At 39.3% G+C, this 23047-nt stretch overlaps 1 protein-coding gene across 2 annotated transcripts in view; it reads left to right on the forward strand.

Moving 5' to 3' along the window:
* The window catches only part of ATP6V1H (ATPase H+ transporting V1 subunit H), a 124061-nt gene that overhangs the window by 74485 nt on the left and 26529 nt on the right, over positions 1 to 23047 (forward strand). For both annotated transcript variants that reach the window (XM_028118978.2, XM_028118977.2), the window contains 2 exons: positions 3343 to 3444; positions 19630 to 19743. In XM_028118978.2, coding sequence (XP_027974779.1) covers positions 3343 to 3444; positions 19630 to 19743 — 216 coding nt within the window. The remainder of the gene's footprint in view (positions 1 to 3342; positions 3445 to 19629; positions 19744 to 23047) is intronic.

Genomic DNA, 23047 nt, shown 5'->3' on the forward strand with positions numbered 1-23047 from the left:
GGGGAGGTGGGGTAATTGGGTGATGGGCATTAAGGAGGACATGTGATGTGATGAGCCCTGGGTGTTATGTGCAACTGATGAATTATTGAACACTACATGCAAAACTAATGATGTACTTTATGTTGACTAATTGAATTTAAATAAACAAATAAAATTAGCAATTCTAAGGGATACCTCTTGAGTATCTTAGTAAAATTAAGTAACTTAAAAAAAAATGTGTGTGCTGAATTTTTGAATTCTAAGTTATATCGAATAGCCTGGGCCAAGCATTCAAGTACCCTTGAAGGCATACAGAAGTAAAGTGAAAAGGTTTCTTCACTGCTGTTCTCTCTCAAAGTCTTCCTGAGTGGTAACCAGTGTTAGGTGATATATTCTCCAGTGTTCTTTCATTCCTAGACATACCTGTACCTTCATTCCTAGACATACCCGTACCTACATCTTTATATAGAGTTATTTATACATGTCCCATCTGAATATGTTAGTCTGTGACTTGTCTTTTTCACTTATTATGGCTTGCGGTCTGTTAAAATGACTTAGTTTTATTATTTTTTAAAATCTGAATTTTTTTTTTTTTTGTATTGGGACACTTTGTTTCACTGAGCCTCTGGTGTTACCTCTCTGTAAAATAGGAAGAACCAATAATCCTAGTTGTAGGGGTTCGATAAAATGGTGAATGTGAAACTGCTTTGTACACGACGTAGTTGGTGTTACAGAGGACAAAGCAGGTGCCACCAGCATGGAAGAAGAAATGGAGGGAAAAGCCTAACTCTTGCACGTGGGCTCCACCCTCTAACCTTTTGTCTTAGTCATTTTTTAAGTTAGTGTACGTAGATATTTTTGTGGAAATGTGAAGATATTTCTGTAGGTTAGATTCTTAGAAGTAGGATTGCTGGATCAAAGGATCTGTGCATTTTAAATTCCATTAGGAGCTGTCACATTGTTTTTCCCAATTGGCGGCATCACCATTTTGTACTTAAACTGTGTATTCATTTTTTCCAGCAAGTGTTTATTGAGCATCTGTTGTATGGTCAGTACTGTTCTAGGTGTTGCAGACACAATGGCAAATGAAACTAAGTTCTTATTGTCATTAAGCTTACATTGTATTGGGAGAGACAGACTAAACAGTCAAGAAACTACATAATACTGTGGCTGGTGGTGATGAGTCATGTGAAAAAAAATGAATCAGGAAATGGGCATAGAAAATGGTGAGGGGGGAGGGTATTATCTGGGGATCAGAGGCTCTTAAGCAAGAGGTGATATTTGAGCTGAGAACTGAAAAGATATTCTCTCAGTATTCTGCTGGTTCAATTAGCTAATTCTGTAAGGTTTTCATGTATCTGTGTCTAAACGAGTGGCTATGCTGGCATATTGGAAAGCAGGTTTTTTTTTTTTTAATATGTTAATCTTCTGCCTGGCCATTAAAATAATTACTCATTCTGATTGGTTATCCCAGTTATGTTCTGTTTGTGGAATGAGTTTTCTTTCTGTTTCTCTGCCCTTAAGCAGTTTAAATAACACAGGAATGATCTGTTCCTTGAGTGATCTCCCTTCACACTCATGCCGAAGGCACTCTCTCCCAGGGGATTGGATTCTAGGTAGTGTAGTCCCCCCTTTTCCTTCACTCCTGAGGACAAATGCGTCACTGGGTGAGATGAGCCCTCTCCCTGGAGGTCCTTGAGGAGGCAGAAATCTGTGGTCAAGCCCCAGCTCCCAGCAGAGGGGAGCCTTCTCTGCATCTGGTTGGCTCCTGTTCTCAGAAGCACCGTCTGGCTCCTGCAGGTGGTTTCACTCGGCCTGTGTGGTTGCCGTGGAGAAAGGACAGTAGGGAGGCAGGATTGTGAATTTGGGTACCCATCTTCTCAGAAACAGATCTATAAAGAACTTCTCAAACTCAACACCCAAAAAACAAATAATCAAGTCAAAAAATGGGCAGATGACATGAACAGACACTTCTCCAAAGAAGACATACAAATGGCTAACAGACACATGAAAAAATGTTCATCGTTAGCCATCAGGGAAATTCAAATCAAAACCACATTGAGATACCACCTTACACCAGTTAGAATGGCAAAAATGGACAAGGCAAGAAACAACAAATGTTGGAGAGGATGTGGAGAAAGGGGAACCTTCTTACACTGTTGGTGGGGATGCAAGTTGGTACAGCGACTTTGGAAAACAGTGTGGAGGTGCCTCAAAAAATTAAAAATAGAGCTACCCTTATGACCCAGCAATTGCACTCCTGGGTATTTACCCCAAAGACACAGATGTAGTGAAAAGAAGGGCCATATGCACCCCAATGTTCATAGCAGCAATGTCCGCAGTAGCCAAACTGTGGAAAGAGCCGAGATGCCCTTCAACGGATGAATGGATAAAGAAGATGTGGTCCATATATACAATGGAATATTACTCAGCCATCAGAAAGGATGAATACCCAACTTTTACATCAACATGGATGGGACTGGAGGAGATTATGCTAAGTGAAATAAGTCAAGCAGAGAAAGTCAATTATAATATGGTTTCACCTATTTGTGGAACATAAGGAATAGCATGGAGGACATTAGGAGAAGGAAGGGAAAAATGAAGGGGGGAAATGGGAGGGAGAGATGGACCATGAGAGACTATGGACTCTGAGAAACAAACTGAGGGTTCTAGAGGGGAGGGGTGTGGGGGGATGGGTTAGCCTGGTGATGGGTATTAAAGAGGGCAGGTTCTGCATGGAGCACTGGGTGTTATGTACAAACAATGAATCATGGAACACGACATCAAAAACTAATGATGTATGGTGACTAACATAATAAAATAAAGTAAAAAAGAAAAGAAACATTCACTTGCTGTTTTGCATTGTTTTACTTGTGAAGTTTAGGTTCAAGTTCTTCCTGAGACTTGGAGTGGTGGAGGGAGAAGGTGGTGGGGAATGTGTGTGCTCAGGGCTCATGGTCCATCTTGATCACAGCTTAAAGTAACTTCTTTTTAATACTGACAAAAGGCTTACAAATGATTAATCTTCAAAATATAATTGGCAAGGATTCATTGGTAATTGTGTATTAAAATAATATTAACTCCCACCCTAGCTGTCTTTTTTGAGAGAGCAGGAAAGGGAGTTACTGATATTTTGGGAATTGTGTGTGGCATACATTATGAATCTGAAAATAACCTGGTATATATATGTAAAGATTTGAAAACTGCTAATTCATATGTAATATATTATGTGTAATAGTAATATCTATAGAAAATATATTTGTAAATGTCTATTTTCAGGAGATACCTGCAAATACGCTGTGCTCTGTTGTGCCTTGTAGAACAACTAGAAATCAATCTCTCTTTGGATTAAATTTATTTCAGAATTTTGACAAAACTTCTGGAGGTGTCAGATGATCCACAAGTCTTAGCTGTTGCTGCTCATGATGTTGGAGAATATGTGCGGCATTATCCACGAGGCAAACGGTAAGGGAAAAGTAGTTTAGCAGAGGAACTAATGGAGTAAGTGAAATCAAGATGCCCATAATATTGGGAATTATGATAAACCTAATTAAAATGGGCAATATAAAAGTATCAGTACAACTATAATACTATTGTGTAGTGGCCAGCAGAGACCACATTAGAAATTTCACGTTCAGGATTTTCTTTGGTGTGTATGATTTTAATTCAGTAGCCATTTTGTGAGTGCTGGTTATTTATTGACTACTAGTAGTTACAGAGACGATGAAACATTATTATTTTTAATTTTTTAAAAAGACTTTATTTATTTGAGAGAGAGAGAGAGAAATTGAGTACAAGTTGGTGGGGGGCGGGGCAGAGGGAGAGGGAGAAGCAGGCTCCCTGCTTGAGACCATGATCCCTGGAGACCACAACCTGAGCCGAAGGCAGACACCCAACCAACTGAGCCACCCAGGCGCCCCTGTTGTTATTATTTTTTAAAGATTTACTTATTAATTTCAGAGAGAAAGAGAGCAAGTGCACATGTGCTCACGGGGGGGGGGGAAGGGGCAGAGAGAGAGGATCTTAGATTCTCTTCTTAGATTCACAGTATTGAAGAAAATATAATACCTGTAAAGAAAAGTTATAGTAGATGTGTAGTAATAGAATTATGTATTTCAGAGTATTGAAAAGAGAGGAATTCCTTGTGGGATGAGACAGATAAGACTTTACAGACATGGTGATGCTAGCCACATAATTTAAAATCATTTAGGTACATTAACAATGAAAAGTTAGGCTTTTTTTGGGAAAAATAAGAAATCAGGGTACCAATATTATATCAAGGGAGAAAACATTAAATGGTATAAGAGGGCTGTTTTCTGTTATTTGGAAAAGCAGAAATCCATAGTGCCTTGGTGTGAATTGTTGCTATTTCACTTGCTAGTTGGTTTTCTAATCTATAAAATTGGGACAATAGTCATATTTCTTTCTCATGAAGCTGATGTGAGGATTAAATGAATTAACCTAATACAATGATTAGAGTAGTGCCAGGAGGTACATAGCAAGTACTCAGTAAGTATTAGCTACTTTGACGAACACAAAATATCCACATTAGTAATAATAAAAGTTATATATAAGGAAGACATGACAGTACTTATAAAATATCTTACTTATCATAAAATAGTGTCAAGTAAGCCCAGAACCTCTTAGAATATGAGCAAAAATTGGCAGAGCCACAGAAGTAATTGCATATTTTAACATTCCACAATTACTTCATAACTTCCTTCTCTTCTTACAGTGTATAAATATTTCAACATTATAAAACATTATGTCAGTGACTGGATGGAGATGCATCTCTTCAAGCAGTTTATCTTTTCTCTCCAAGTGTCTATGGACTATATTATTTTTGATCTTCACCTTGTTTGTTCTAGATCTGATTTATTTATAGTAACTCAGACTGCTTTGTATTGGTGGACCTTGGTAAACTTCACTTCCAAAATTATGACAGTTTCATCTGGAGCAGAATTTGCCAGGGCTGTGGGATATCGCATGGATCACATACTGAGTTGTCAGGATTGACACTGCTATATGGAGTAGGCTTGGGGTGGGTAAGGGGCAGCCTACCTTTGGTCTCAGAGATGAGAAGAGGTTGTCATGTCCCTTTGGAGAGTTTCTCTTGCACTTCTTTTGGGTGAGAATAATGAGCGTGAACATCCCTGAACTCCATATGATGGGTAAATATGGAAAATGCATCTCTTCTGGAGGGTAAATGAGAGAACATTAGGCAAATGCCATATGGGAAACTACTCAGGATATTGGTACCTACTTCAGGAGAAACAGAAAATTCTTGAGTGTAGCTACTGAATCACTCAGTGTTTGAACTGCAGGATGTTTTCATTCTGACCCAGCAAACCTTCGTTACTGGTCTCACATAGAACTTTATTCTGGGTGTACTTCAGAAGCAGATGGCACAGATACAGCAGGTACATAAGTCTGTGTGTGCAAGCTCTCTATTGCATTTTTTAGTTCTGTCATTGTATTCTTCAGCTCCAAGATTTCTGTTTGGTTCTATTTATTTCTCTTTCTTGTCATTTTGTTCATGTGTTGTGTTTCTAATTTTGTTCAGTTGTCTATCTGTGTTCTCTTTCATTTCCTTAAGTTTCTGTAAAGGATCAATTTTGATCCTTTGTTAGGGAAATTTTAGATATATATTTTTATGGGATTGGTTCCTGGAGCTTTATTAATTTTCCTTTGGTAGTGTTATATGTACCTGATTCTTTGGGGTCTGTGTAACCTTGCATCAATGTCTGTGCATTTGAAGAAGTAAATACCTTTTCCAGTCTTTAAGGCCACTTTCAGCAGATAATGACCTCTTCTCTGTCGCCTGGGCTAATGGATGACATTACCTCTGGAATTACATTCATTCCGGGTTGGAGTGGGTTATGCATGGTTATGAGTCTGTAGTGGTGTCCGTGGTTGGCAGGTTTGTTACTGGGGTCTTAGGTAAGCATGTTTCCTGTCTGGTCTTCAGATGGCTGGGACTGCCTCCAGTACCTTGTTCAGTAGGGTGGTGCTGGGACAAGGGTGCGTATCAGGCTCCACAGTTGTGTCCTTACTCAGCTGTCCCCTTACCAGGTGTATGGATGGGTGTAGCTCCTATCAGGTCCCAGGGAGGACTGCTGCCTGGTCACTGATGGATCCCTGGGTGGGCAGGATAGGCCCTGGGCCATGGCTGAGAGGAGCTGGAACCAAGTTCCAGGGCTGTTGCAGGTATCCCGGCCACAACTGATGTCTGCATATTTGGAGGCACAGATGGGTATTTGTGCCACAGGTCCCTGGGTGGGTAGGACTGCTCCCTGACTTTGGTGGAGGCACTGAAGCTGAGTATAGGATCGTTTCAAGATCTCCTGAGGCACAGATTTGAGTGTCCCCCACCAAATCCCTATGTTGGAGGACTGCTTGTGACTACAGCTTGGGAGGGAATTGAACCAAATATAGGACCCTTTCAGGATCTCTGGGTTGCAGATGGGAGTGTCTCCCACTGGTTTTCTGGGCCAGCAGTACTGCTCATAGACTGGCTGGGAAGGGATGGAGCTGTGTATAGGGCCATTTCTAGCATTTCTGGGAGTATTGTCAGAGCGTCTCCTGTTGGGTCCCTGAAGCTGGTTGGCCTGCTGGCAGGCCTTCTGTGATGGAGCTAGAGCCACACATAGGACCCTTCAGAATGTATAAGAGTGCAGCCAGAAGTCTCCTGCTGGGTCTCTGTGCCAGCAAGAATGTTTGGGGACTGGCCAGAATGAGCTGGATACCAGTTTCAGGGCCCTTTCAGAATCTACAGTTTGACAGCATTTGTCAGGCTTACCTCCTGGGTAAGGGTGGGACTCCCAGACCTCAGCAGAGAGAGGCTGGAGCCTGTTCAAGGGCTATTTCAGGGTCCACACAACTGGGACCGAGGTCTGTGTGTCTTTTAGCTGTTGGATGGTAGGTGTGACTCCTCCAAGGTCCCTTGGCTTATTTTGGTGGCAGAACCAAAACCAATGGGATGGTAGCAGAATTCTCAGCATTCTAGAGCTGTTTCCGGGTCTGTAGCCAGGACCGCAGTCAGTAAATCAGCTGCCTGGGTGTGATTCTACCTTCTCAAAATGTCTTTCCTCAGTTGGAGAGTGCACCAGGGTTTCACAGTCCCCTACCTGGATCTCAAAGTTCACAGGAAGGCACTTTTCCATGGATGGATACTAAATTATTGCTGTTGAAGAGGGCAGATACGTGTGAAGGATGTCTTATTCAGCCATCTTGCAAGCATCACTCCCATAGCCCATCTCTGCAAGTTTTATAGCAGTGCTTTTGCCGTTCTTGTCAACTGACCCTTCTAGACCAAAGGTCTGGATACATTTAGTCAATGACTATAAAATAGGTGAAGTTATAGCTGCTGGACTGGGACACACTAATTTTGTAGCAGTGGAAGGGTTACAACTTTAGCACCTACAAAGACAAAAATAGAGACACAAGGGAGGGAGAATATTAATGATCTTTGTTTTTCAGTGAATTGTCCCTATAGCTTTCTTCATGAAGGAAAACACAGAGATCTCTCAACTGTTGGACACTTTATGTTTAATTGACTGCTGTCATCTACCTCCAGAGAGTGCTGCCACAATTTGATGGCCATTCCCTTTAACCTATTGAAAAGTCTATTGGAAACAGAAGGGATAACAATAGCTTTTGCACCTCCCAAGCAAAATACCTGTCAATACGTCTTTATGTCTGCCCCACCCTCCATCGTGGAGCCTCTCTTAGACATTCCATGGGGCAAATATCACCTATCTGATACTATAGACAAATAAGTCCTTCTTTCCTAAAACCGGGACTAGACTCAGGTATTTGACTTGAACTGAGACCCCTAAGGTTCACCATCCATCTGGGAAGCCACACTGAGGGCACCGTCAACTTGTCTGCCCTCCCCCCTGCCCCACCACTACCACTGATGAAGATCTCATTTGGGTGGCCCAGCAGTTGTGAACACTTTCTTCCCAGAGGCCAATGAGTATCCTTGGTATTGTACTTCCTGTATGAAGGCCAGGCACGAACTTACTTCCCTCCCCAAACCATAGTAGCTTACACATTAGGAGTAGTCATAAGAAGCCTCTGAGTATTTAAGGAAACACTACCAGTAGATCATATAGTCCTCAGGTGAACGTGGAGATCTCTATGAAAGGAACTGCTTTGCTGATTCAGTGGCGTTCCCAGAAAGAAGTGATCAGTGATACTACCTTAACCCTGGAAGACATTCAAGTTAACCTCAACTCACTGGCCAGCATTTGTTATAGATGACAGAATTGCTCTAGACTTCCTTCCTGGGCCAAGGAAGAATCTCTGCATTCTTAATGTATCCATCTGTACTTGGATTAATGCCAAGTGTAAAGGTCACTACAGAAACTGAAAGGGAAAGCCCTTGAATTTTAAGTAGACCCTGGTGCTTTATGGCATTTTTTCAGCTGGTTAGATCCAGGACCTTGGGGCACATGGATAAGATCATGGTGCTTTATTGCTATGGATTTGATTCCAGCCTGCATCTGCCAGATTAATCACAGTGACCAGTGGAGTGATATATTCATAGATAAACTTGCCAGAAAGCAAAATAATGTAGAAATGAAGGTTTTATATGTGGGGAGATATCTCTCAGCTTTCTGTCCTTGCACATTGAATGCCCTTTTCAAGTAGATGTCTTCCTGGGAGCAAAGGGCAGGATGCTTACTGTCCATTAGGAGAGATTTGGGTTCCTTAAGTTCCGGATTCCTTTTTTTCACACTGTGGGTGCAGGGCTCATTGAACTCTCTTCATGTTTTCCTCTGGAAATTGTGGCTTGGGGAACCAGTACAAAGTTATAATATTCTTGCTATTGCAATTACCTTGACAAACTATCATTTGTCTTTGATCCAGGAGTCTCAGTGTCTTCTACAGGCATCCATGAAACTATGGCAGCTTTACTTGCTAGCTTGCAAGTGGGATAAAAGCTAAGACCTTTTGTAGTTCTTGACACTTTGATATAAGAACTAACATTTATACCATTTAAAAATAGCCTATTTTATTATGAAAAATTGAAGATCTTTAGATAAGACAAAGACAGATTTTGCTTTTATATAAATATAGCTAATAACCAAGGTCCCTAGCCCATCTAAGATGTGTTTAACATGAAAAACAGATAGATGATAGGTGAATCCTTCATAGTTACATAATGGCTTATTTATAGTACTTTTGGAAAGGGAAAAAGCAAATCTAGACAAAATATCCTCATTATAGAATCATAAAAGAATCATTTTCCTAGGAGTGTTTGAAACTTAATAAATAGATTGTTGGTGGGTTTGCAAACCCACAATTTGAAATAAATATTAATAAAATTAATCAATACTCAAATTTAATTATAGCTTAAAGTACTGATAACTCTTTCATGTCAGTTATTGGAATTATTTTGTTCGTGATCTTTTACCAAGGTATCAAGAACAGGATGCTTGAGTCATGCATAAGTCAAGTTCTCTATTCACTGTCTTTTTTTTATTTTTTATTGCTACTAGATTTAAAAAAATGGTAGCTCACTACAATAAGTTGGCAGGAATGGCTACAATAGTTTAAAACCTCTTGTAGATAGTTCTGGATATTCAGATCAATTTGGACTTGGATTTCTCCCTGAAACCTGCTTTAACAGTTTATCATTTACTAAGTTGACTGGCCCATTCCATGTAAAAGCAGGGAAATTGAATGTTGCTACTTGTGAGACAGAGGCAAAACAATTCCCAGTCTACTTTGTTGTTGCGTTTAGCCATATAAAAGTATTTCTTTAAATTCAGTTGTAGCTTGTGGATGTGGTTTTTTTTAATATTTAAGTTAATTTTATTTTTTTTTAATTTTATTATGTTAATCACCATATATTACATCATTAGTTTTTGATGTAGTGTTCCATGATTATTTATTTATTAGAGAGAGAACACGAGCAGGGGAAGAGCAGAGGGAGAGGGAGAAGCAGACTCCGAGCTGAGTGTGGAGCCCGATGTGGGGCTTGATCTCACGACCCTGAGCTGAAATTAAGAGTCAGATGCTTAACTGACCGAGCCACCCTGGTGCCCCAATGTTGATATTTTTGTTGGTATTTTTTAATCTATTCAAGATGATGACTACATTGCTAAGTTGCTTAGAATAATGGAAAGGATCTTTACTGCTATTATCACTGAAAGTGCTGTCTTACGCCTCACATACTGAGGAAACCAATAATTATCCTTTCCCACTACTTGAAGAAAAATAATGCCAGCACAGAAATTAAGTTCCTTCCCCCTGCCAAAAGAATGGCATGTTTCTACTGTCTGGAAAGGCAGTCTTGTGCTCCCTCATGTTTTTCTTCACTCAATTCTTATAACTTGATCAAATTCACACTTGCATTTCTTTAAACACTAAGAAGATTAGTAGGCAGGCACATTGTTGTTCCAGTTGAGTTAGTAAAACCTTTTTATCCATGTAGCACTGACTCTCCCGGCTGCACATAACTAGTCCTCTGTCAGTACCAAGTCCAACTTCTTGTCCATATTATATCCTCCAGAGATACCAGGAGTATCTCCTCCATATGTGCACAGTACATGTACTAATAGCTAATGGGCACCACAGTCATCAGTACAGAATTACAAGTGGTTAAGTGCACAGACTAAACTTGCCTGCTTAGAGTCATATCCCAGCCCTGCCACCTGGTAACTCTGCGACCTTGGCATATAGCCTCTCTGTGCCTCAGTTTCCTCCTCTGTAAATGTGAGGACTAAATGAATTCATATGTAATACACTTAGCACTCAACACATAGTATGTACTGTTTAGGTATTTGATAAACCAGTTAAATGAGTAATTTTGTCCATTTGTTAAGTGTCTGCTGTCCTGCATGATAGCAATTTCAGTTGACCCTTGAACAACACTGGTTTGAACTGTGTGGGTCCTCTTATATGTGGATTTTTTATACTACAGGATTGTAAATGTATTTTGTCTTATGATTTTCTTAATAACATTTCCTTTTTTTTGCTTACTTTATTGTAAGAATATAGTATATGATCGATCAGTTGACAAAGTTTCATATCAGAAATGTTTTGGAGACTCCAGGTGAATGTATTGCTGGTCCAGTGATAAATGCTTAGGTAGCAATACTGTATTTCCTATCATTCTCTTTCATCATACTCAGATTTGTCTTGGCATGTGGATTTACATATGATATCCAAAATGAATTCCAGTTCACTATTGTTTTACATATTTGTTGTTATTTTCATGACTCCTTTTGTAGTTGAAAGAAACCCTTTTGATTCAGTAACTTGTTTTTGTAAATTCAGGTGGAGAGCATAACAGAACAGTAACTTCCCCCCGAACTACAAGTTTAATAATTGTCCTCAATAAATGCAAATAAGATGGAAGTAAGCTATCCAAATGAATTTATCCTGTCAACTGTACTTGCCAGTTCAGTTCTTGTGAAGGACCCACAGCCTTTAGGACTGTGATATGATTTCCAGGAAACAAACACCACTCATTAATCTTATTTTTCAAATGTGTATGATGTGATGTGAATAAAACTGTTCCATTGCTTTGTCCTCGGAAAGCACAAGACCACCTGTGGCCCTGCAGAACACCCAGAAATCACACTTTGGTGACTAGTGCCTGAGAGTTGTCCCGAAGAGAGTGTGCCCCCTTTGCATGCATAACTCACTGGTGCAGATGGTGTAGTGAAGATCGTTCCAAGCAGCAGAACATTGCAGCAGCAACCTCAGAGACACATCAAACCCTTCTAGGGCTTGTGCAGATGTACTACCCTCTTCTGCCTGGAATACCATAGTGAACGTTTATTTATTTTTTTTCTTTTAAGGCGTACAACATCTAAACAGTCTTCCTATATTCAGGGAATTCCCATGGCATGTGCTCCCTTTCAGTGTAGAAGATAAAAATGCCAGCAGCATGCTTTCCTAAATTCCTCTGCTTCCAGCCACATGCTTATGTCCTCGCTCAGCAAATCAGATCTCTCTGCCCCAGACTTCCGGCAGGACTGAGGGTGGAGGGTAGTGGGTATCGCAGGCATTCCCTTCAGGCAGCAGCCGTGGCTGGGCTCCCGTGAGGAGGGGAAGCAGTAGTACCTGGTGTCTGGGCACGAGCAGAGGGAACTTCAGGTTCTGCGCCTCACCTGAGTAGCACGCTTGCTGGACTGCTCATTTGGTCGCTTGCTTGTGATTCAGTCGTTCAATCTGGACAGACTTCACACTTGGCTCCCCGGCCTTCCAAGCTACACTTAACTTTCAAGAAATTCTTTCACTGATTTAATTAGGTAGTCAAGTTTCTATCTCTTCAAGTAAAAATACTAACTGATATAAAAATTCTTCTCTTTTTCATCTGGCAAACCAGTATATTGCCATTAAAACAAAACACAGTATCTGTCCAATTTTCTGTGCTTCCAATTTTTGGTATATGTATATATACATAGCCCTTTTCAGCTTGTACATAATGATAACCTCGTTATGTCCCTTCTCCCCCCCCAAAACTGAACTATGAGCTCTCAAAAAGAGGAACTATATCTAACTATCGTTTACCACAGTAGGGCATAATAAATGTTGAGAGAAAGAACTATCAAAAGAATTCCTGCTTCTCTTAAAATGAACACTTTTATATGAGGTAAATACCTGTTTCCCTTTGTACAAAGCCTAGCATAGCACATACAAATAAAGATTAATAACTTGTTTTGATAGTGGCATTAACTCTTTTTTTAATAAAGATTTTATTTATTTATTTGACAGAGAGATAGAGCCAGAGAGCACAAGTGGAGGGAATGGCAGAGGCAGAGGGAGAAGCAGGCTCTGCACCAAGCAGAGCCCAATGTGGGGCTTGATCCCAGGACCCCGGGATTATGACCTGAGCTGAAGGCAGACGCTTAACCGACTGAGCTACCCAGCCGCCCCTGGCATTAACTTTTTATCAATCAGACCGAATTCATTTATCTTTTCTAAGTTAGCGTTATCATGAAAAGTAACATCCTTACTATAGAAAACTTGAAAAATACAGAAAAGAATAATAAAAAACAAGACTGTAGTTTTGAGGTAAAAGTAATGGTTTATTTATTTTCAGGTTTTTTTCCTCTATACATACATTTTTTTCTTCCAAAATATTGATCATATAATATCTCCTATTTTATCTCCTGTTTTTATTCATTTTTCATGGGAATTTCCCATCTACAAATTTTAAAAAATATACATTAATGCTGCCTATAGATAAATGTAGTCCAGTGTGCTCAAGTCTTATTAGTGGCCATTTGTGGTATGTTTCCAGTTTTTCATCCTTATAAAAAACAGAGTGAACATCTTTGCAAACATTTCTGATTATTTTCTTTTTTTCTGGTCCCTTAAATACATTCAATGAGAGAAACTATATAAGTACTTCTGAGATTTTAAAAACGTTATTAAATAGAGAGGACTTCAGACTCCAAGCATCAGTATGTGAGAATAGCATCTTCACCACCTTCTTAGCAGCAATGGGTGTTACCATTTCCCTTTAAACTCTCACAGGGGAAACTGGTATCTGGTGCTTTTAATTTGTACTTTGATAACTTATGTGACTTATTGGGAATTGAGCTGCTACGTTTGAGACAGACATTTTTAAAGTTTGCTGCTTATATCATTATTCTATTCATAAAATTTTTATCATGTAAGTTTCAGTTACCGAATGGTGAAATTCATTAATTCACTAGGTATTAATGCTTTATTTGATATCTGCTGTGTGCTAGGCACCATTCTGAGTATTGTCTCATGGAACTTTCATTCCAGCGAAAACCTTTGTGTTTTCTTCCACTACTTTTATGCTTTGCAAGAACTTTCCCATTTAGAAGCCTGGTAAATAGTCTACTAAATTAGTTTTGTTTTTTAAAAATTTAAAAATTAGTTAATGACCTTCTTTTATTTTTGAAAGATTTTATTTATTTATTTGACAGAGAGAGACAGGGAACACAAGTAGGGGAGTGGGAGAGGGAGAAGCAGGCTTCCGGTGGAGCAGGGAGCCCCATGTAGGGCTTGATCCCAGGACCCTGAGATCATGACCTGAGCCGAAGGCAGACGCTTAACGACTGAGCCACCCAGGCGCCCCATGTTGATGACCTTCTTTAAGGGGAACAAAATAGAAAAATACAAAATAGTGATTTCTGTGTTATTAAACTTATGGACTCTAGCGGGTTCATTGTTTCATACATATGCAAGTATCTACTTGCATGTAAATTGAATCGTGTGCAACGTAACCATTTTTAGCAATATGTTGTGGAATCATAATATTAGTTATAGTGTGATATAATTTCATTAGCCATGAATAGAATGCTAAACAGTAGACTCATCAAGATATTTTATGTAACTATATTATATAGTGTAGAACTACATTAAGAGGGAAAAAGACCTTTAGAACAAACAAAAATAGTGCTGTGCCTTTTAGGATATTTAAAGTTTACTCTAAAATTACATTTCTGTTTCACCAGCTGCTACATTCCTTAAAAGTTCTTGTGAGTACTGAGCTTGTTAATCATGTATTATAATACTGCAGGTCTCTAAAGCCTAACATGCCATCAGCTTGTTTTGGTATACAGTTAGCAAGTTTTTCCCTATTAGACAATAGCTTATGAACAAAGTACTCGGATCTAGTTCTAAATTAAATCACCCAAATACCCTGTCTTTTTAATGATGTCTTGTGTTAATGATGTTTTGTATTAATATACTAACTGGAAAGATTCTTTTCTCACTGTTTTTTCAAGCATCAATGATTTTGGACATCTGTATAATCTGAAAGTAATTGGTGTCTCAATTAAATTTAGAAGACAGGATATGTCTGTTCATTGTAGAGCACTGAGTTTCAGTGGAATGGAGATTGTCCATCCCTCTGTGAGATCTGTTGGAATCTCTGGAGTTTGAAAATGAAGGCTTGATGAATAAATATAATAATGTAAATTATTAAAAGCAAAAGTCTTTAAAAATTACTTGCTGCTGGTATGAGAAGATAGTATAAGGGTCAAGAGTTTAAAATGTCAAAAACACCACTGTATAGAGGGGTAGGCAACACATTTGTTGTGAGGATTACATGAGGTAAAATATATGAAGTGTTTAACATTGTGCCTGGCATGTATAAAATGCTTTTGTTGTTGTTATAAATGGTACGTGATCCCTGATTTTTAAATCCATCATATTTTACACATACGATGGTGGCTTTCTGAGATTATATTTATTCATGTACAGTTAATCCTCGTTTTTTATGGATTCTGTATTTGTGAATTTCCCTGTTTGTTAAAATTTGTAATCCCCAAATTAATATTAACACTTTTGAGATCATTTGTTGACACATGCAGGGCAGAGGAGAGTTTGAGTTGCTGGATACACAACTGAAGTCAAACAAGGCAATGCTCTGCCTTCTTGTCTCACTATAAACTGGTGCCCTTTTTGAGATTTGTTTAGTGCCATGTTTTTTGCGTTTTTGTGCTTTTTCTTGGTGATTTCGCTGTGTAAAATGGCCCGTCAGCATAGTGCTGAAGTGCTCTCTGGTGTTTCTGAGCACAAGAAGGCTGGGATGTACCTTATGGAGGAAGTACATGTCTTAGATAAGCCTCATTCAGTTATGAGTTATAGTGCTGTTGGCTGTGATTTCATTGTTGATGAATCAACAACAGACATTAAGTTGTCTTTAAACAGAAACATGTAAAACAGGGCTATCTATCGTCAGGTTGATGGGAATGTCACGACTAGAGGCATGCAGGAATATAATCCTGTATTTCCCCTAGGAGTCTCAGTAATCACTAAATCAGTGTTCTTGGTGACTTTATAGAACACAACTACCATAAATAATGAGAATCGGCTGTATTTTCCATGTGTTGAAGGATCCAGATGGGGCCCAATAAATAGTTCTCTTCCTACTTGCCTGAATTTCAGACTATTGAGAAACTTGACAAAGGCGGTAACAGATGGAGGCCAAAATAGAATCTTCCTGAGAAATTCAGTAATAGACAGATGGCCTTCCTATTACTGAACTTGTTAGCCCCAGGTGGCACTGAGCCATTGTGGAAGAGAAAAGAGAGTGGATGTGTGTGTCATGGATTCCTGCTTGCAAACGCACCGTGCATAGAAGTCCCCTTTAAGAGGAATAGGCACGAGCAGGGGGAGACAGGGGCATTACATTAACCAGCAGGAGTAGGAAGCCAGCTGTGCCAAACCCCCTAAAGTAGCTCATATATACTAATACCAGATTGGTTGGTTGAATAAGAGGTTGTGATGAAATAAGAATGTCTTTAGATTTGCCCCCCCCCCCCCGAACCCATTTAAAACTTATTCAGGGACGATAATCTTTTCATGCCTTTGGATGAAAACCTAGGTGGGTTACTTTACTTTTCCCCTCATAGCCCTATGGTCATTTTAAATCACAAAAAGAGTTTGGTTGAAGACATTTGGTAGCCCTTCATGCTACTTATTCAAAAGTAGGACTTCTCTCTTTTATCTGTGATGCTGTCAGCAGGTGCAGGGCAGGGCCATAGTCCTTTCTCTTCCTGGCTCCGTTTCCCTGAGCTTACCTACTGTTGGCTTAGTCTTCCTAAGGCTGGTGAATGGGGAAGGAGGAGGTGACAGGGAGAAGCAGAGATTTTCTTACTGGCTGTTATTGATGGCTGCTTTATGTTCTCCCACCTTGGTAGATGTCTGAAGCTGATAATTTCTCTTGGGAGTACCTTTTTGGGTTCACTGGAAGGACCTCTTCTGGGCCATTCACTGCAGCTCCCCTAGGCTGGGGTGAGCCATTGTTGTGTTTCATCTGGCTCATGGTGCCACTCAAACTTCTTTGCACCCCTAGGTTCTGGGAATGTCGGCTGATCCTGACACAGCTCCCTCTACTTTGCTGCTGGGGATTACCGTGACCTCTCAGGCTTGGGCCACTGTTAGGAACCCGGCTGCTGTCCTCCCAACTGTAGGAAATGCGTGCCTGTCTCTGTGTGTGGTTTCCTTAACATGCCGTCACCACCTTTTTCTTTTCTGTAGGGCAGGGACCTACCGTGTGGTCCATCACATTCCACAGAGTATATACAAATCATCCTTCTCCTCCCTGGATCCTTTAATATTTGACATAGAATTCCCCAAGGGGATTAAAAGTTGTTAGAGTTCTTTATAAATTCTGTATGTGATGTTCTCTCACAGATCCACTTTAGTGTCTGATATCTATTGATTTGGCATCTCAGTGATACTGACACAGAAGGAGATTTCCATATTATCGTCATCAACCCGTATGTACATGTATCCCTATGAGTTTCAGCAGCTCCACAAAATTAACATGATTACAAAGATGTTAGGTAAACTGATATCTAGTTAAATCACCTGCTTAGGCAGATCGATATTTTCTAGTGTGGCAATGGATGATTCTAAGCACATGTGAGAAGGCGGCACATTGGACCTGAATGTTACTCCTGATTTGTATATTTTTCTTTTAAATTTCTGTTCTCCATCATTAATCCCGATTGCCATCCTAGACTACCTAAAACTCTTGAAAGAGTTGATAATGCAAATTGCAAAGGTGAACAGCTGGCAGATAGTGAGTGTTGTGTAAATGTTTGCAATTCTAATTATTTGGGATTCTAGTAATAGTATGCTATAGCAGTTGAGGGAGGGTTATCATTAGGCAGTTTTGCTACAATAAAGGCCTATGTTTTTTGAAGGCTTACTTGTCCTTTAATGATGTCATTTTGACAAAAACTGGATGATAATAGATATTGCTATTAATGTAGTATATATTAAGAAAATATAATCTAGTTAATAGATATTTGATGAGGACTTTCTGTCTTGAGCCCTGGGAATATAGGGTAAGCAACATCATGCATAGTTTGGCCTTCATGGATCTTCTTGTATAATGAGGAAGACAAACTTAATAGTTTAGAAAGTCATTCAGGTGTAAAATTACAACTCAGATGAGTACAAGGAAGGAAAGAGACAGAATGCCGTGAAAAGGGCATATTTGAGGAATTACTATGGGCAGAGAGAAGGCTTCTCTGAGGAAGTGACAATTGAGGCAAGATCTGAAAGATGAAGTTATCTGCTATATAAAGTGGGATGTTATATGAAGTGGGAAAGCCTCTGGGTGAGAAAACGGCATGTGCCAAGGGCCTGTGGCTGAAGGACCTGAAAGAAGGCCAGGGGAGTCAGAGTGCAGGGAGCACAGGTGTGCGACTGTGACTCCAAGTCAGCCTGGGAAGGACCCACTCAGCCATTGTTTTAAGCAGGGAAATGGATAATTCAGATTTTTGGAAAGTTTGCTTTGAGGAGAATGGCTTAAAGGGGAGCAGCCCCTTGTGTCCTCATTACCACCATCACTAGCACCAATGTCATTATTATAGCAGCAGACATGGGCTTGCTGTATTGCAGGGACCTCGGTTTTGTGGCCTTTGGTCTTCACGGCAATGCTGTAAAGAAGGTGTCCTTGTTCCCCTCATTTGCCAGGAAGGAATTTACTAGGTTAAATGACTTAATGTAACCTATCCAATAAAGAGCAGAGTTGGTGTTAAAATAATGTTTTAAAGCACAGTACCTGGTGCATAACAGGCACTCAGCTGATGTTTGGTTATAATTATACTGTACTTTTCCCCCTCAATCCATTTTTTTCAAAGATGCTTTAAAAATTAAGTATAATCAAAAACTAATGATGTATTTGTATGTGACTAACATAACATAATAAAATAAAATAAAATTTAAAAAAAATGTAAAAAGGTATACAGATAAAAGCCTCTCTCTCACTCTTCACCCCCATCCACCCATCCTTGAGACTGTCTGCGACCGCTGAAGGCCCTACTGCGTTATCACTGACCGTGTGGCGGTGTTGGTGGCGCTCACCAGATGGTTTGGCCTGGAGACTCCACACTGTTGTGCCAGAGTTAAGAGCTTCCACAGCTCTAGCCACAGCCACACCCTTGCAAGGGAACAGAGAGCCTCTTTCTGTTCGTGAAGCAAATCAGTATTTTTGCTTCACTTTTGCATCTATAATAACTGGATTTTTCAGGGTGTTAGGGGACACAGTGATAGAAAGAAGTGTCAGTTGTCAGTCATCTTGGTGCTCTTGACAGTAGGAATTTTCTCCTGTTTCACTGGCCAGGAGGTCATGTGGCATATTGCATCATTATGACAAAGGACAGATATCTTATAAATCAAGTCTTTTTCAGGAAATTAACATGATTTCTACTAGGTGTTTTTAACCATGTTCCCTGCCGTCTGCATCTGAGCCTCGCTCACAGCATGGCAACTGGTGGATTTAATACCGATCTGATACTGTTACAGACATTAGGTGGTGTTCAGTATATTGCTTTTAGGCAAGCCAGAAATACTGGTAATGAAGTTTTAATACTTAACAACTTAGAAAACTGTACTCTAGAGTACTACAGCAGTCTGTGAGGTATCCAGGTAGATGATACTTGCCTGGATTAGGAAATGAGAATAGCAGCTAGATTCTCCAGTAGGAATTGAAAAGAGAAAATATTTGAATATGTTAAACCTGTGATTCAGGAAAAATGATATAAAAAAAGACATGTTGGTTTACTCACCTATATTGTAACTTTTCTCTTTAAAACCCCTTGGCACTTTCATATATGGGCTCTCTGCTGACTAACAGCATGAGTTAGCAAGGAATTTCAGCATCTTCACGAAGTGGCTTCTGTTCCACAGGGTCATTGAACAGCTTGGTGGGAAGCAGCTGGTCATGAACCACATGCACCACGAGGACCAGCAGGTTCGCTACAACGCTCTTCTGGCTGTGCAGAAACTCATGGTGCACAACTGGTATGTGCTGGCTTTTTCTTTCCTCTCCTGCACAGATCTGCAAGCTCTCACTTGCCCCTTCCAAAAGTTCTCTGATAAATGCACTGACGAATGATAGTTTTTTAAATCAGCAATTTTGATGAAATATCTAGAAATGTAGTAATCGAGAGCACTGATACCAACTGCATTGATGTTCTCAAAAAATGTATATTCAAAGTACTAATATCAAAAACAATTACAGGAGTAACTAAAAGGACATTTGTGGCTTAAGAGAATCGTCTTTTTTGGAGTTGAATGGAATCCAGTTGGATTACTGATCAGAGGCTTTACAATTTTGCATGGTTTAACTATTCAGCATATTGTTAACCTGAACGGTTTTTTACTGGTTCATGTGAAAACACTAAAAACTGATTGATCAACTAAGATTCAGCTCTTACATTTCATTCATTATAGCCTTTTGCCTTTGAAGTAACAGAAGTCATGTTTTGCTCTCATTTGTTTTTATTTTTTGAATAAAAATTATTGAATTTTTAAAACAATTTTTAAAACAACTTAAAACAAGATAAATTGAAGAGTGACTGTTTAAATATAACAGTAAGCCTTTTGTGTCTGTGGTGGAACAAACCAGAATTTCCTTTGCCGTGGCTGTTTTTCACTGTGGGTTGGGTGTTGAGTGCTTCCAGTGCTCTACTGAACAGTTCACGTACCTCTCTGTTCTTCACCATTTGGAAGGATGCTTTGGGGTTGGGCTGTTTTGTGAAGGCGCAGTGAACAAATACACACATTCCTTGTAACTGAGAATAACACTATGAGTACTTCCAAAGGAAAGAATTAATGGTGCCTTGGAAGGCATGCATTTGAAAGATGCAGGCAATACAGTATAGGGAACTATTGGGGAGTACTGCTGTGGCATCATATATGAAATATTATGATGTTGCCACTTAAGCACTTTTGTTCATAAATACTGACATTTATGCATTCTTTCAATAACCACTTTTTGAGCACTTTGTACCCTGTGTGAAATGCTGGGCTATAGATATGATGGAAGGTAGGTGCAGCTTTACATAGGATGAGTGGAGAAGGCCTCTCTGAGTAGGCCAGAACAGCTAAGCTGACACTAATGATAAGGAACTAGCCATACAACCCAAGTATTAGGGGTAAGCATTTCAGGTAAAGGGGATGAGAGGGAAAGGGCTATGAAGCTCGGCTTCTTAAAAGCAATGTCTGGTTGTCCAGAGACAATGGAGGGTGCTGGCGCTACTGGTACAAGTGGGTAGAGGCCAGGGATGCTGCTAAACATCCTACGATGCATGGACAGCCCCCCACCACAAAGAAGTGTCCTGCCCAATATGTCAATAGTACCTGGCTTAAGAGACTGTAATTTGAGGGTGGTATGAGGGCCAGCATGGAACAAGATGCACAAGGAGAGGTTGTCAGGGAACCGATCATGTAGGGTCTTGAGGGCTACCATTTGACTCTTCCTTTTACAAGATGAGTTGAAAGCCATTGGAAGATTTGAAAATGGGAGAATGAGAAGATTTTATATACGTTTTAAAAAGATCTCTGAGGCTACTCTCTGGTGAATGGATTGTACACGGGTAAGTGTGAAAGCAAAGGACCATTTTAGTAGGTTCTACTTGTGTTTGAGAGAGGAAATGGCTAGTGGCTTGGATTAGAACACTGAAAGTTGTGATAACAAGTAGTAGATGAACTTGGATAGATTTCAGAGATAGTGCTAGCCGTACTTCATGGACTGAAAGGGTTTTTACATGTTTTCATATACTCAGTGCAAGAAGAAAGGGATCAAAGCAGAGGGCACTCAGAAATGGTTTTTATCTCTTTTGCAAGAGAAAAAAACTTTTCAAGGCTGTCAGTAAAAACAGAATACTTGACTCGATTTCTCTCCTTGTTTCATTTTACCATGGGCCACATTTTCAACACAAATGAATTATTTAGTAATTTTGTATCTCTTGGTTTGTTTATGCCTCTTTCTTGAAATTAGTTTAAAGAATATTGGCATTTAGTAGATTTTGAGGCTGTTGCAACCAGCAAGCTTATATTTGCCTTCTATGAAACACAATTTTATTTTCCCTTTTTGTTGAGATTAAGGTTACTGAACTATAAATTCTGTTTTGTTAATAAGAAAAATTCATTTTAATAGTTCTTTCTCATGAAGGATTTATTGTTGGGTTTAGCTTTTTTTTAAATGTGTATTTCTGATGTGGAAGAAAAGATGGGTATGAGATAAGGTGTTTACCATTTTTTCTTTGCTAGTGGAGAAAATTTTTTGGTTGAGAATTTTTATTGTTTAAATGATCATGCATTGAAGATGACACATTTGCAATTGGAATATTTTCCTTGAATTTAGGAACTTGATTTAGTTTCTCGGTACATTTTTCAATGTATGATTACAAAAGAGAAAGTAAATGTCTTTATAGCCAGAAACTGGTTTCTTTGCTCTCTATCACTGACTAGCTGATGAGAGAATATCCTTTTTCTGCCTTTCTAATTATGTGCTAAGCTCTTTTAACTTTGTTTTAATTATGATAAATCTCCCTTGATGGAGAAGCTTAATGTCAGTAGTTTCCTATGCTTTCTTTTTAAAAATATTTTCATATGAAGAAAAATTTTGTTGCGACATGTATTTTGTTGTGACATATACATTTCCATGTCTCTTTGTGCCAGAGAATGAAAATTGCTCAAGTAAAGCAATTTATTTAAATGTCAGATTAACATGAGATCGAATAGAATGCAATTCGGAAAGTAAATCTTCTGCAAAGTGTATCCCCAAATGTAAAAAGGATTTTGAATCCATGTCTTTATGCAGGTATCTAATTTGTCTTCACCAAATCGAGCTGGTGGAGACTGCCTTTCTACTTGCCTAAAGTAGACGCTTTCCCCCCGCCCCTGAAAATATGGCACTGGTATCCTAAAGATGTTTATTGATTGAATCTTGCAAAATTCTCTTGGAATTATTTTCACACCAAATACAAACATGAAAACAGAGTTGATTTTGTTTCCTTTTAGCATTTTGTTTTAATTAAAATGAGTTTTCATAAATGATTTATGTTAGTACTTATGTAGTGAAATAAATCAGTTGAACATAATTAAAATATAATCATGGATAAAAGTAGAATGAAAGTCTGCCTGAATGGCAGTAGCAGCTTTTCATGACATTTTTGCATGTTTATCTGTACTCATTGTTTTGCTCGTAGGCCACGCTTTCGGATTTCCTGCACACTCTGGATTTTTTTTCACTTTTTTACCCTACATGATTTTTAGATTTTTTTTGATGTTGCATTCCTCCTAAGGCTTCTGTTTATGA

The sequence above is a fragment of the Eumetopias jubatus genome, unplaced genomic scaffold, assembly GCF_037043125.1.
Source record: "Eumetopias jubatus isolate StellerSeaLion01/CBP00866 unplaced genomic scaffold, mEumJub1_p1.0 scaffold_4, whole genome shotgun sequence".
Lineage (NCBI taxonomy): Eukaryota > Metazoa > Chordata > Mammalia > Carnivora > Otariidae > Eumetopias > Eumetopias jubatus.